Source organism: Solenopsis invicta, chromosome 10 (genome assembly GCF_016802725.1).
Source record: "Solenopsis invicta isolate M01_SB chromosome 10, UNIL_Sinv_3.0, whole genome shotgun sequence".
Taxonomy (NCBI): domain Eukaryota; kingdom Metazoa; phylum Arthropoda; class Insecta; order Hymenoptera; family Formicidae; genus Solenopsis; species Solenopsis invicta.
In genome coordinates, this window is record NC_052673.1 from 421613 (window position 1) to 438727 (window position 17115).

A 17115-nucleotide genomic window follows, 5' to 3' on the forward strand; every position below is an offset into this window, starting at 1 on the left:
CTACAGTAAATGTGTGTTTGGCATTTGTGTCAAATTTCCTTATCTTAATATTAAAATGTTAATATTAAAACAATTTTATATCTATTATTATAATAGCAATTAAGTTTGGGCAACTCATGTTTTCTACTAATTAAATATTATTAATTTATTGATCTTGAAATACAGTTATAAATTGAAGCTGGAATATGTTAAATCACTTACCAATGTTGAAATAATTTTTAAAAATTAAACAAATAAATGATGCTCAAGACTCGTATAAATATAAATTAAAATTATGTAAACAAGAAACGGGCTTAAAAGGCGTGCTAAGATCAATGAACAGAAACATTACTAATTAAATATGATAAACAAACGTTTCGATTTTTAAATAACGGTCTTTTTCAGTGTACAATAAATCTTAAGATCTGTAACAAAATTTCATAATTCTCGCTTTGTTGCATTTACAACATATCAAAGTATATCTATATTATATAATTTTTATTTTAGTACAGAAATAGTTGTTTACTGGAATGTTCGCTTACACAATTATCCAAAAGTTATTTGATCAGTACAAAATATGTGTCAGATCGCATTTTCTATGGTCGCATGGACAGTGTAAGAAGACAAAGCTTTTTTCTTTAATCATATTAGCAGATATCTTTTTTCCATTTCCTGCATTTAATTTTCCTGCATTAAATGCGCGCGCGCATCTGACTACTACAACATTGCAATAATAACATTTAATAAACATTTCGTGGCTTGGCATTTTCTTTCATGTTTGAATTCAATTAAAGTAAAATTAATAAAAAAAAATAGTATGTTTAATTGCATCCGAGTTGGCAAATATAAGATAATAAAAAGAGATGAAATTATTTGAAGATGAAATTAAAGCTATAAATCAAAGGCAAAATAACTTTAACACAATTAACCGGAGAGAAGAATCAAGGAATGCAAAAGATTAAGCAAAAGATTAGTGCTTAATAATATTTCTTATGTAATTCCGTTACTTGAAACTACAGTTTTTAAATTAAACTGAAACAGTGCTATGTAATATATTAATATATTAAATTGATAATTAATTTAGACGCATATCTTGTGACACTACTGCTAATAAGTATATTTTAAACATTGCAAAAAACTTATGAAAAATAACATTCTAGTAATAATTTTGGACCTCCCTTTCGGGAACAGGGCATTTTACAATTTTATTTTTATTCGCAAAATATTAAAATTACAGTCCTGTCATTGGTGCGCAATGAATGAATTAAACAGGAAAATTAAATGTAGGAAATGGTGTAAATTAATCAAATAACAGTATTCTTAAAAGTTTAAAGAATAATAAGTTCTTTTATATTAAGATGATATTTAGGGTGTATAAAAAGTCCCGGATCCCTTGAAAACTAACTATTTTTGAAAAAAATATCAGATAAAATTTGTAGGACATAAAATGATCAATTTATTGATGATACTAGTTTGACTTTGGAAAACGTCAATTAAATAGATTTTTTTAAACGGAATACCTTATTTTTGATTCCAGAATCTAATAGCTGATGTCAAGAGCTTTTCAAAACACTGTAACAATATTTATTTTCCTTAAATACTTTCCGAGTTATGAGGCGTAAATGTTAGTACTGTTGGTATTAACATTTATTGTTAATATGGTGTATTTACATTTACACGTTACACTTACTCATAGTGTAACGTGTAAATGTAAATACACCATTTTATGCCCTACAACTTTTATCTAAAATATTTTTTTTCAAAAATACTTAGTTTTTAGAATAATCAAAGGGTCCGAAACTTTTTATACACCCTGTATATTATATAGATTTAGTTCTTTTCATAAACAAGTGTAACACATAAACACACTTATTATGTATGTATAATATAACTGCAAGTTACTTGTATTAAGGCGATGCTGGACAACATATATATATGTGCTCCCAGCAAACGAGAAATGATTGGATTGGATAAATCCATATGAATCATGTTTCTGAATCCGCAAAAAAGTATTGAATTTTATAGAAACTGAACACATTGAATCCGTTTCCTATATCCCTAATTAAATATAATTTATTGCATTTTTTTTACGTAAATCATTCAAATGGAATCTACGTGAGCAAAACAACATTTTTGTAATAGTTTCAAAAACAATTTTTGCAAAAAAAAAATTAATTTCTTAAAAATTTTTTCCTGAAATTTTCAAGCGGTCACCCATCCAAGTCGCGACTCCGGTGAACGTTGCTTGACCTCCGTGATCGCTGCGAACTAATCCCTCATGATGACCTCTGAATACTTTATGTTGATACGTGTATATAATTGTTAGATCAGGTCAATATACGTTATCGAAAAAATGAAATATGTATAATTAAATCATATTATTTATATAAACAAATATAAAATTATAGTTTTTTTACTAATTTCGCAAATGTAAAATAGCATCTGGAATAATTTTTCTGTTATTTGTTTAAATAAGAATGCAATTAGAAAATATATATCAATATAATACAATAATTAAATTAAATATGAAAAAATTTTTATTAAAAAACCGATTAAAAAATATTGTTTGTTCATTGGGATGTAGATCAAGGTTTCTTCATATATGGACCTATTTTGTCTATTAATATGAATATTTATGTTTCTCAACAATACATGATGCACACAGGACTACAGGACTGCATGCCTTTTTCTAAACATCGTAAAGTCAATATTTGAAGGACGTCTGCAGACGTTTATGCAAAGTCAACTTGCAGTCAACTCCGAAAGCCTGACTTAGAAAAGTCGATTTACAGTTGACATATAGATGGTTGTGCTGTTAGGATAGTTAAATATAATTCATTGCATTGTACATTGAATATGATACCAAAAACAAATGGTTAATCCACAATTACAGATTCAAACGAATAGACTTACGTTCATTGCATTGAATATTGAATATGATATCAAAAACAAATAACCAATCCACAATTACGGATTCAAATGAATAGGTCGCACGTTTTACTTTTATGTACATTGAATAAGATACAGAAAGCAAATAGCCAATTCGTAATTATTGATTCAAATGAATTACGGATAGAAAACGGATTCAAAAACTCCAAAAACTAGATTTAATTTTGTTCCATTTAATAATCCTAAATATTTTTCAATTATTTCTCGTTTGCTGGGCTTATTTTTATTCCGGCTTTCCTCTTAATTGGCTTTATTGATCTAGAAATCCTTTTACACGATTAAAGTAGTGACAAAAATATTTGCCGAAAACTATAATTCAATACGAAAAACGAAAGTTGATGAAAAAATTATAGTTTAATTATCGGCATTTGCAGCCGATTCGTGACAACATGTGCCCCATATAAAAGTTTTAGACTTGGTATGTATAAAATAAGTAGTTTACGGCGAGTAGAAAAAATGAAAGAACAATACGACGCTTGCAGAATGATCCTAGAAGTTCTAGTATAAGAGCAAGGCCTGAATAAAATTTGTTTATGTAATTTTCACATATATTGATGCAAAGAGCATAAATTGCGTTCATGGTAGTTCAGAAATCCTGTATTAGAGGCGCTAAAGTCAAAAAAACAAGGAAAGATAAGTGCGTTTGACAAAGAGCGCTAGCCTATTCCCCTTATTCTTTGCCTCACGCTCGACCCGAGTTCGTAGAAGAAAAATCTGCAATAATCTGAAATACCGACGTCGAGTGAATTTCACCGTCAGTCCAGCATCGCCTTAAACATCCGAAATACGTATATACTATATAATTTTTAAGGAATTTACAAAATAATAAATTTTAATCATACACATGTATGCATAATGTTCAGTATTAAATTTTAAAATATCCCGTAATTTTGAAAATATAATAATATAATTCTTACAAAGAGAAATACTTTCTGGTTAAAGAATTTATTTTTTTCTGATAATTATACCCTATATCTGTTTAAATATAATAAATTACGTAGTTTTTTTTTATAAATATAATATAGTGTACAATTTTATAATGTTTAAGAGTAAATCCACTTATATACTATCAACAGCATACCAATGGAGATGAAAGTTTTCAACACTGTGACCAACAGACAAATTCTAAAAATGATTTTAATTAATATATCACACATATTTTATCTTTCTTTTGAGCCCTTAGAAATATAATACTGTCAATATTAAATTGTCAGTAATTATTATATTTTTCAGTATTAAAAGTTCTGTTGGTACTTTTTAACACCTGCTTAAAATGTATAATTATTTGACAATTTAATACTGTCAGTATTATCTTTCTGTAAGGGATTATTTCTCTTAAATAGAAAATTATATGAAGCTTATTTTATTTTTTAACATGTGCCAAAATTTTGTAACAACAATTTTTTCTTCTGTAATTTTATATTTTTTAAACAGTTTACGTCATAAAATACTTATTGATAAATAGTAATTCATGTTTACTCTATTTCTAAGTTATCCGATCCGAATAAGGCTCCATAGTAAATAACGGGTGACACCTTATTGGACACAGTAGAATTGGAAATGTAATATTGGTCACGTAATGTTTAGAAACCGCACAATAGAACACCGCATGATTGGAAACTTATAATCTCGTTGTTACATTAGCACATACACACACACACGCGCGCGCGCGCGCGTGCGCGCGCACGTACACGCACGCACACGCACGCACGCACACGCACGCACGCACGCGCGCGCGCACGCACACGGAGTGGGGTGCAAGGGAGTGGGCCTACAGCCACCCCCTTGTACCCACCCCGTCTCAGTCTTTTCCTACCGACGAGGTTAGATTTTCAATCGTGCGATGTCCAATCATGCGGTTTCCAATCGTGCAGTTTCCAGTCGTTACGTGTCCAATATTACGTTTCCAATCGTGCTGTGTTCAATCGGAATACTCCCGTAAATAATCTTTTAAATTTACCACTTAAAAATATTTTTTAGTTCTAGAATCTATATCTATATCCTTAAAAATTCTATGATAGTAAATACACTGTTGTTCATTAATTGGATTTCTTTATGATTGTAACTAGTATAGGAACAACGAATTAAACAACTTACTAGGCAGCGTTTGATTAGCTGATAATGAGAGTGCTGCAATTTCTATACTTGAAGAACTAGGTTAATGAACAGTACTGTAAAACGAAGCTGGAAATTAGAACCGGCAGCAAAGTGTTTGTTTAGTAAGTATAACAAAAATTTATAGTGGAGTGACTGTATGAACAGTTGTTATAAAAATTTATTGCAAAGTCTATTTAAGTGTATATTATTTCATTATGTTCGTGTTTTAATATTATTCAACTTCCGAATTATAAAAAATAATAAATATAGCGATTTTTTGGAATAAATATATATTTTTGAAACAATTTATTTAAATAAGATTCACTTATTAGGATTTTAATTATGGCCGCCTCAATAAGGTTATTTCACGTCTGTGTTCACACTACACTCTTATATTTGAGTATGTAGTGTGAACATAGACGTGGAAAAATCTTATTGAGGCGGCCACATTGGACATGATGAGTTAAAATCTCAATACAGCTACTGTTATGTCCATTATTATGCCAATTATTTGTTACGTGTAAGGCTTAAGTTAGAGGAGTTTGTATTTCTGACTCAATGAGACACAAGATGGATCCTAAAGTGAAGAAGATGATATTTGTTGGATATGATCGTTATACTGACAAAGTATATAAAAAAATATACTTAGCGCGAGCCGCTACCGCCTATCTTGATTGGGTCTTCAATCTTGAGAAGAAGATTGTTGAAAAAAACGCAGATATTACAATAGAGGATGTAACAAATACGACTGAGCAAGTTTTTTTTTCCATTTAAAGAGCAAAAGGAGGCTTCTACGGAATTACTTAAGTAAGAAAAGTTTTGAAAATTTATCTAAAGAGGATAATTCTAACGATCAATTCTATTCGGGTGAAGGAGAAGTAATTCAAGTTTGACCTAAACCTCAGAAAAAAAGAGAATGATCAGTAGGATCACAGTCTTATCAGAAACCAGCACCTCCATCAGACCGAGTGCTGCAAGATAGAACGAATGAATCAGTTCGTATTGCTGCAATAAAGGTATTACTGGATCTAGTTTCTTATGAAGATGCATGATCTCAAGAGATGACTCTGAATGTTGGAAGCAAACAATGGACGATGAAATGGTATCCATACGTAAGAATAAAACGTGGAAACTTAAATCGTTACCAGATGGACAACCTATAGTTTTATTTCGATGGGTTTATAAATTAAAGTTGCGGCCCGATGGAATAATAACGTTATAAAGCGAGATTAGTCACTCGAGGCTTTAGACAAACTTAGGGGATAAATTATTTCGAAACATTTTCGCCGGTAATACGTTATAAGTCGATGAGAGCAATTTTAGCTACAGCAGCTAAATACAGCATGGAATTAGTATAGTTTGACGTAAAGACGGCCTTTTTGCATAGTCCACTGGAGGAGGATATCTATAAGCAATAATCAGAAGAGTATGAAGATGGAACGAGTCGTGTTTGTTATTTGAAGAAAGGACTCTATGGACTCAAACAAACATCTAGAAACTGGAATAAGGAATAGATTTAACGAGTTTGTCATGTTCTATGGTCTTAAGCAGTCGGAACTTGATGTGTCTTTGTGAAAGGTGTTCATATAGATGATTGTATAATACGTCTTTACACGTTGATGACGACTTGATAGCATGCAATAGGAAGAAAACATTACATACCTTTGTTTCTTCGCTGATTTTGGAATTCAAATTTACAAGACATGAGCTGACGTGTTATGTTGGAATGAAAGTAACTCAAAATTAAAAAACAAGAACTAGCTGCATCAATCAACAAAGATACATTTCACGTATGTTGCATCGTTTTGGGATGGAGAATTGCAAACCTGCAAAGTCTTTAATAGATTCGTCTATTGAGTTAACTGAACTCAAGGAAACAAAGTATGAGGAAAAACGTTTTTCCTACAGAGGAGCAATTGGCTGTTTAAATTACATTGCCACAGTATCGAGATCAAATATTTTGTACGTGGTGAGCAAATTTGCCCGGTATTCCAATGATTCACAGCAGCTTTATTAGAAAGCAGCGAAACATGTTATGAAGTATATTAAAGGCAAAATTAATGTTTTATTGTATTTCCACGAAGAGTCATCAGATGAACTGATTGGATATTGCGATTCCGACTGCTGGTGAATTGGAAGAGAGAAGATCTTCGTTTAGATGTTTTTCTTATTTATTGTGAATCGACCGTTTGGTCATCGAGTCTACAACAAAGGGCAAATGTCATAAATGTGGTAAAATAAGACACTTGAAGTGAGATTGTAGATCAAAATCAGATAAATCGGAGAAATAGAAAGCATCAAAGTAATAAACAAAAATAAAAACAGGAAGCATCAAAGTAATAAGTAAGCATCAGTTCTGTACGTAGAAGGCAAGCAACATTGATAATGGTTTGGCTTGCATAGATAACTGTTTGAAAATTTCCGAAAAAAATTTCTAAGAAAAAAACTGACAAGCTAACACCGCACCATTAAAAAATTTGGAATATAGCGTATACTTAGTTCAAGGATAGTACTAGTTTCATAGAGGTAAGAAAAAATATTCCCAAATACTTTTTTGTTTTGAAGAACAAGCATTATCATTTTATTTAGTGTTAAGAAAACATTTTCCACAATTAAAATAAATACTTTTTTAATAAAAAAGTAGGTCTATCTCATTAATTTTAATGTTTTTATAAATATTTTTTTTTTGTTATGAAAAATGTTTCTCAAAATGTAAAAAAAATATTAGTTTTTTTGAGTAATTAAAATATAATTTATTCTTACTTAGTTTACTTTAATATCTCTGTAAATAAAGTTTTAAAACATAAATTAAATGGGCCTTATTCGATTCAGGTACCTTGTAAAAAATTTTTCCATTTCTTTAATTATTAAAAATGTCTTATTTTATGGCTAAGATAATATAATAAATAATATAATAAATAAAAATAATATAGTAAGTATAATATAATGTAATAAATTAATATAATAAATAAAAATGTTTTAAGAGATAAAAAATTAAACTCATAACAGCACACTCTTTCTTTCTCTGAGAAATGTCATAATATCGTCGTATATATAGATATTATAAAGTTCAAGCGACGTCAAATGAGATGTGCAAGAATATAAATTTTACTATTCAGTTATACTGAGGCGTGGTTACCAAAAAATTATAAATACTAATTATAAGTACTATTTTTGTTATTATTACATGTTATGTAAAGGTGTTCATCGGGAAACAGTTTGCTAAATGTTTTGATGAAATGTTTACAAACACAATTCGATCTGTTCGCAAATAGTGCTTACAAAAATTTTGCAATTGGATCTCTAACGTCAGGGACAACTAAATATGTCATTTACATCTGTATTCATTTTGAGTTTATTACTTTCATTACAATACTCTTAAGCAATGCAGTCAGTTTATAAATATATTTAATGAACTTTAAAATTTTATTTGAAGCGTATAAGAGAGCTTTCTAGCATGCTATTGGCTGGAAAAATAAAACTTTTAATAATTTTTTTTTACAAAAACTGTTTAACAAATTATTTTTATAATTTGTAGAAATATTTATACATTTTTCCTCTTGTTATATATAAATTTTTAACGGAATCTGAAAAGAGTTGATGGGGAGTGTTAAAGAAAAATGTGTCTGTAATAATGAAAAATGACGTATATTGAAGCTTCTTCCAATGTGTTATAAAACAAAAAAAAACTAAAAAATTCTTTAAATTATATGAATTTGTGCACAAAGTAGACTACAGATATTAAAAAATTTCAAGGAGTTCTAAAATGATGTTGCAAACAAGAAAGTACGATTATTTTTGGTAAAAAGAAGAAACTTCTTTTATTTAGTAAAAAAATTTTTTTTGATATTTTTTTATTGTCCGTAGTCTTGCGGAAAGTACTTTTTTACGTTTTGTCAAATTTGAAACCAATTGCTTTATTAGTTTCAGAAATAGAAGATACGCCATTTATCATCATTAGAGACATATTTTTCTCATACATTCCCTATCAGCTTTTTCTAGTTTCTGTTAAAAATTTATATAATAGAAAGAAAGATGTACAAATATATCTATAAAGTATGAAAATAATCTGTTGAATAATTTTTGTAAAAAAATTTATTAAAAATGACCTATCTTTTTGGCCAATAAGCAAACCCCCGGAGAAAGCTGAAACAATAATCTTTATTACATTTAAAATTTATTACTTTTTTTAAACTATTTTAAGAAATATTATAGAATTAGTTTATTAAATTATAGAAATTTTTTAAATTATTTTAAATAATTTTCTTTTTTATATTATATTAAAACTTTAATTGTAATAAGTGAATGCATAAACAGTACAATATAAATAAAATATTGTTTAATATTTATTTATTTAAATATTTTTTTAATATTTAAAAGTTGTTCTTCACACAATTTATCTATAAATTTTTTAGTTACGCAGGAAATTTGTAAACTACAGTAAAAAAATTAAGTTAAATATTCTTATTAGCTAAATAATGCTAATAAGAATATTTAACTTAATTTTTTCAAGTAATGAAAGAAATGAAATATATAGGATGTCCTAGAATTACTGTACTTGCTAATGTAATAGGAGATTCTTGAAATCATTTAAGGAACAAAACTTCTAATACTAAAATATAATGAAGCTACAAGTTTACAAGTTAAAAGTAGTTTTCAAATGAGAAGCATTTAAAGATATCCAATCGGATTTTCCAATTTAATGTAATCTTAGAATTCATCGAGTTATCGTTAAATATTGAGCAGACACTTATACATATTTAGATATATTAAATACATATCTAGACATATATTAGACATATATTTTTAAACGTTACAATTTTTTTTACTACTTTATAACGTTTATTTTAACGTTTTTTTTATTAGTTTATAATATCAGGTTTTACACGAGATATTTTGACATATTAAATGTATATTTATATCATTTCTGTATCATTTTTGTATATCAATATATATTTACATATAAAGTTATTATTATACGTCATAAAAGCGTATTGGCTAAACGTTTCTTTAAACATTTATTAAACGGAACTGTATTGCTTGGGTTATTTGTTATTTTCAAAACAAATAATGTAATAAGCTGCCCGCAAGAAACAACTAAACAAATTAAAAATAATAATTGGTAAATAATAACACAGCTATACAAAAAGTCCAAGACAAAATACATAGAGATACATGAGTCTAATCTCTGTCATGTCCGAGAGATTAGACCTATGTATCTCTATGTATTTTGAGGCTCTGAAATCGAATATGATCTCAGAATTGCGCCATCAGATCAGAATTTTTTTTACTCTCAAAAAATTGCCAAACATTCCTTAAAATTTATTCATTATTCAGTGGTCAACTGGGACATTTTTTGAATCGCGATTTATTTGCAAACTGTTTGCTCTGCGAATACACACCTCGAGGTCGATTTTTTAAAATGTCATGCAAATGCAAATTTAATATGCGTAAATGATAACACTTATTACTTGTAATATATTTATACCTTTTATTACGTGCTTTAACTGCATCCAGTTGATTTAAGTTTTCATGAAGAATGTGTCTTTTTGCACCCATGGTACAATTTCTTTACACAGTAAAATGAATTTATTTAAATTATCATTATTTTAAATATTATTTGAAATTAAAAATATAATGTACTTACTTTATATACTCTCTAATATCAAAATAAGAATAGTCGAAAGAAAACGTATTCCTGTTATCAGTTGGTATTGATGACAATAGAGAAAACCAATTTTTGTTGCCGAATTTCCATTCATGTAGTGAAAAATAACTCACAGCACAATTGATTACATACACATTTTTTTGCAATTTTATTAACCTAATTTGTAAATTACTTTTTATTTATTAATATAACATGATTTAATTATAACAACATAGTTTCAACAATCTGTATTCAATCTATAGATTTAATATCCGCAAATTTAATAAACTTATACGATAGTCATCCACGGGACATCTTGAAGACGACCAGAAAACGAATGTTCAAACGTCTCTCGAGTATAGTGTGCAGTATCAAAATAAGGAAAAAAAAAGATTTTATAAAGAAGTTTTGGAAACAAAACATGTACATTTATACAACATAAATGTTGTCTCTAAGTATGTAAAATAGAATTAGGTAGAAAAAAATTTAATATCTCTAAAATGGTCCTGATATTCCAGGTTAATATATGATAAAAACATATATTCTTACATTTAAAAAAAGTATATCATTTCTGAATGCGGATTATTCAAATCTTATTGATTGAATCAAACAATAATCTTTATTTGAAAGATTAATGAAATATTTAATTTATGACTTACATAGGTTGACGTCCAGAAAATTTTAAAATCAGATCTATTAATATAGCTGGTAGAATATGCCATAATATCGTCAATATATAGAATAAAACAAAGTTATTGGTCAACATTACATTAGGAGTCCAGATTTCTTCAAAAGGCACTTCTTTTAGTACACTGAATAATTTCTTTTTACTCTCTTCATACGTAGCGTGTTTCTGACTTACACAGTTTATAACAAAAGGTGTAGAATTTGCTGTAAAGCTAAATATTAAATAAAATTATAAATTAATTAATAAAGTAAAACATAAATATGCATGTAATATAAAGTTTCGTAAAATTTATATAAAGTTTCAAAAATAAAAAAATATTTGCAAAATTTTAAACTGTGCACTATACAAGGTATTATTTAAAAAATATTAGAGGAAAGACGGAGGTCATGAGATACGTGTGGTGATAAGGGTGATAAAATATCATGATATCTTGTATAATTTGTGTTGTACTCTAAGTGCAATTGTTAAAATTATTTTGTTACAGTTTATGTCCATTTAGACATTGTAGGATGGTTATTGGTCACAATTTAAAAAATCCTAATATGACCGGGAATTGTAATAACAAATTGAAAATGAATACTGCATTATTGGTCGAAAGCGGTTAGTGCTCAATAAATTTTTGCCTCGAACTGGCTAAAGCACTTTTTTCGGGTAGTTTAAGGATCCAGGTTCAAACCCTGGACAAGGTAATATTTTTTGCAATAATTTCTTTAATGCAGACTAATCCCAAAAAACTGGGGGTTTTTTTGGGATTAGGGGGGATAGCAGAGATGCATACAAGCATCAAGTAAATAATTAAATTGATTAGCAATTTAATTTCGTGATATTACATTCGGGTTCTTTGTTATAGTTGTGTTTTAAGTTTTAAGATCGCTAAGTATGCGGTGCGCGGTTTGTCGAAATCTTGTAAATGTTTATAAAATTTACCTAAAAAATTATTGAGCACTAAGAACTGCCTTCGACCAATAATGCTGTATTCATTATCAATTCGTTATGGTTATTGGTTATTAGTGTTTACTGCATTTTTATAAAAGTTGAACTTTTAGTTTGCAGATAGCAGCATTGAAAGTGTCTTTTATGACATTAGTTGTTAGTATTCCACGACTCCTCACAAAAGCATCCTTTTTTCCTTTTTCAATAAATTGTAAATTACATTCGTTCTATATATTCGGAAAACTTCTATTTGTAAGATGATTAATAAAAGCTTATGGCTAACAAACTTCCCAACAAAAAGTGAGTTTGTGTCCAAAGGAATAAATTTTTTAGATCATATTGTTTGAAATTATACAACAGCGACTAAATTCAAGATTTCATTATTTTACTCTTTTTAGTAGCCTTATCTTTATATATTTTTGACATTAGTCGTGATTTTTTCTTTTTAACTGCATAGACCTTATGGATAAAGTATCATATCTTGACACACACAAAAAGTATTTTTTTTTTTAATTTATTTTGCGATTCTCTTTTACTATTTTCTCGTGATTATGCTGAAGAAAAACAAATATATTGTGAAACGTACGTGTCAAAATAATTTTGTTCTCACGTCTTATAACAAATTGAAAATAAATAAAGCTTTCCTTTTTTTAACGGTTAATTTGCATGTTATTAACCACTTTTTTACAAGATTGCTATTTTATTGTAATTTCTTAAATGTAGCAAACTTGTTAGTATTCTCGTAAAACTACAATTTGCATTACATGCTCGTAGATTTCTAAATATTTTTTTTTTAGGTTTAACAGAATACATTGAATAAGGTGATTCATGTTTGCATAAAATATTGATACAAACATGGATTAATGTAAGTCAGAATAAAGAAAGAACCTATCGCATTTATAATTAAATATAATTAAAGATGCAACGTATATATGTTGATTTTTGTACCTAGTAGTGTTCAACCCTACTTTCCAAGATGCAGTTAATATAGTTTTGATGACAATATCTACTGGTACTATATTTTCATTAACATATTTATCACAATAGCCTACTCGTATTAATCCTTTTCCGCTAGCAATAGAAAGTCCTATTGGACCATAAACGTTATCTATCCATCCTGGAAATGGGTCTATTAGCGTTGACATCACTATAATATGAGAAATGTTTGTTAGACTATTATTATATATTATTACAAAATTTTGGTAATATTATAAATAAATAATAATTTCTGGTAAACTATTTCTCTCTCTCTCTCTTTCTCTCTCTCTCTCTCTCTCTCTCTCTCTCTCTCTCTCTCTCTCTCTCTCTCTCTCTTGCATGCATTGTTAAAATTATCCAAATAAAAGTTTTAAAATATTAAAGAAGTTTTAAAAATATTTTCTTTAATTTTCTTTTAAATTAATTTAATTTCTTACGAAAAACGTATGCTATATTATTTATTAAGTAAAAATATGTCCAAAAGACATATTTAATTAACTATTAGAAAAATTATGTAACAATTATTTTAAAACTATATTGGTCAAATTATTAATTATTTAGAAAACTAAATTAAAAAATGATTTATTATATACATAAAGATAATATGTTTTTACATAGATAAAGGAAATATGTTATACAACTTAAACGCGTAAGTCCTTTTTTTCAATTCATTTTTAGTGATTTTTATTACTTTCACAATTATTTTATTAGTATAATTATTTTAATTTTATTGTAAAATTAAACAATACAGATAAAAAAATTAGGTAAAGAGCATAATAATTAAAATAAAAATTTATTTCTAGCTAGATAAAAAATTTACGTACCAACAGAAGGTCTAACAATTGCACAAGGTAAGTAGGAAGAATAATCTTGTATTATACTTTCCGCTAGATTTTTTGAAAATATATATGTGTTGGGAATATAATCCAAACATCTGTACATATTTTTAAGTGCATACAAAATTAAACATTTGAATATCATTAAAAATATGATGTAAAAAATATTTCTAAGAAAACAAATTGTTCTTATAAAAATATTTATCATATAAAATTTGATTTTCAACTGTAACCTACTTAGCAGAAAATATATTTAAAGTATGTTCGTCCAACGATTCAGCCATTTGAATCATTTTCTGCCAATCAGCTACAGGGGAATATACTTTCTCTTCAATGAATTGTTTATCCACGTTTGTATATGCTGTACTAACATACACTAAAGCCTTTAATAAATTAGAGAACTTTTTTAATAACATATTTTAAAAATATTCTTTAGCATAACAAGTTTGTTTAATAATAATATATAATTAATTTATGTTATAGATGTTAATACCTTGTAATATTTTTATCATAATCGCATTTGTCTTAATTCTTTCTCTTTAATCTGTTATTAAGCTTCTAAGATACGCTATGATAAGCATTTAGAAAAAAATTTGTGATTGAAATGAGTTATTTTGTGTTTGTTATGAGTTATTAATAAAATTATTGAGTTATTGATAAAAATGAGTAAAATGTAAGATATTATACAATAAATTATTTATAAATACAAATACACTCAATCTTTTGGTTACTTTTTTTGACTTACTATTAAATTCTTCATATCTTTAGCTAAAATACAGACGTCTCTTGTTGCTCTGATATTGGCGAATATAACATTTTTTAAACTGTTATTAAATTTTACATCCGCCGCTGCATGTATTATTATGGTTACTCGTTCAACTAGCATCTGCCTGTCTGCAGCTGATAAACCTAATCCTTTCTCATTGATGTCGCCAGAAATGGGAACCAATTTTTCAAAATTCGAAGATTGCTCTTTGTATAGTTTTTCATATAACTAAAATAAAAGAACGTTAATTTATGGAAATCTTTTTTATTATAGTAATTAAAATAATTACAAAGATAGTTTTAATATTTACTTTACAATGGAAGAACAAAATGTGTTTAATGCCGTTCGCAACATTTTACATTAAATGCATTTCAATTGAGACAATTTATAAAAGAGTATAAGCGTAAAATCTGTCTTCGTACCAATCAAACTCAAATTAATATCATTAGTTGGTACCCATGTAAAACTTATAAAATCGTTAAACATTATTTTTTGGAAAGTAGTAGATGGGGAACGCAAAATCAAGAAAAAAATTTTTTTGTAAATGGCTAAACTAATTTTAATAAAAATATATGTAGTAAACGTATCGTTTACGTAAATTTAATAAAATTTTGTGCTATTTTTGTAATGATAAGAAAACTAGTACAAAAAATTGTTAAATTTTTTATGAATTTTCTTTTATTTTTTTAGTAACTACTTTTACATTTTTATGAAGACATTTCTAGATTCTCTACTTTAATATAATTTTCCCAAATCGATCAAAGTGGTAGAACGTAGTTAAAAATAATATCCATTTACACAACACTGCATTATGTAGCGTTGGCTGAACGGATGTAACGCGCCGCAATGCACGATCGTTACTATGGAATTTATTAGTCTTGTTGAAGTGTTGCAATGTTTAGTTGGTAAAAAGCTAAATATATCTCACATTCAGCTAGACATAACTAAATGAAGAAAAATGTGAACTTTTTGATTCAGCTTTCTCTCTCTATAACTCGCCAAAAAATGCAATTTTAAGGCTAATTTTTGGAGAAATATTATATCTTATGGGTGCTAACTAATGATCAATTTGTGCTCGATTAGTGGAACACAAAATTTTATATGCTTATTCCGCTATTAAAACCATTTCAATTCTTTTTACGTTAAAAAGATTTCTTTAGTAATGACGTTACAATAGCACTTACAAAAAAAAGTCATACATTTAAATAACACATATTAAAATGTTTCAGAAATGCATTATTACAGAAAGTTCTTTTTTCTATATGTAACTTACCGGTAAGTTCAATATTTTTTTTAACCTTTCGTTAATATTTGATTCTCTTTTTGGACGCATCAACAGAAATATTTCACGAACATCTGGACAAGCTCGTAGTACTTTTTCAAAAAACACTTTACCCAGAAAACCTGTCGCACCTGTCAAAAGTATACTTTGCCCAGAGTAAAATGTGGAAATTGACTCAGCTGGATTAACAGTCATTTTGCTAAATATTTTTAAAGTAATTTATAAAATATGAATATATATAAAAACTTAGCAATGTGGATATTGAAACACTTCAAATTGATATAACTTTTGTTACGATAATATAAAAGAAGGTTCGATTAAATGCTTATATATTACGATTGACTACTTGACATTAACTGATCTATTTTGTAATTGTAAGCTAATGGAAATATGTAAAACTGTCAATGCTTTAATAAAACGGAAATGATTATAACTTTGCAGTTTAAGGTTGAAAGAGTAAGTATCCAATATATGTAATATGCATTTCCTCATAATGATAAATCATCATGTTATATTTTATGTTAGACAGGGTGTTACTGAATTAGCAGAGGTTTTTTTATAATTGAATTTTTTAGAATATTCTAAGTCAAAAATCCTAATACGAAAATGTCGAGGCTATAATACTTTTGGAATTATAAATTACTATAAATGGCCGAAGGCTATGTAGCAGCAATGTGTTTACAAGTGTCAACCCACCAACAATTTTTTCCTCGTGTCAACCCATTAAGCGCACACGTACGATATTTTAATGCACTGGAAATACGGAATTACGGAAAAATTACGGAATGTTTTGTAATTTAATTGCGATTTCAATAAAAAAATATTATTACATTATTTAAAATTTATTTATTAATTATTAAGTTAAATTTGAGTTTAGTTTAAATTTTATTTTAACTTAGTTGGTTTTTAATTTTTAGTCTTAGTGTTGTCCAGTTTAATTTAAGTTTAGGTTAGTTTAAA

At 27.5% G+C, this 17115-nt stretch overlaps 1 protein-coding gene across 1 annotated transcript; it reads right to left on the reverse strand.

Annotated features, from left to right (window-relative positions):
• Positions 1-3775: 3775 nt before the first annotated feature.
• On the reverse strand, positions 3776-16519 carry LOC113005921 (fatty acyl-CoA reductase 1). The gene is made up of 9 exons (XM_039454353.1): positions 16147-16519; positions 14853-15101; positions 14345-14490; positions 14096-14205; positions 13242-13440; positions 11332-11571; positions 10673-10849; positions 10514-10594; positions 3776-4053 (listed from the first exon to the last, which is right to left on the reverse strand). The coding sequence occupies exons 1-9, from the start codon at positions 16348-16350 to the stop codon at positions 3972-3974; spliced, it is 1488 nt and encodes a 495-aa protein (XP_039310287.1). The 5' UTR covers positions 16351-16519; the 3' UTR covers positions 3776-3971.
• Positions 16520-17115: the final 596 nt, after the last annotated feature.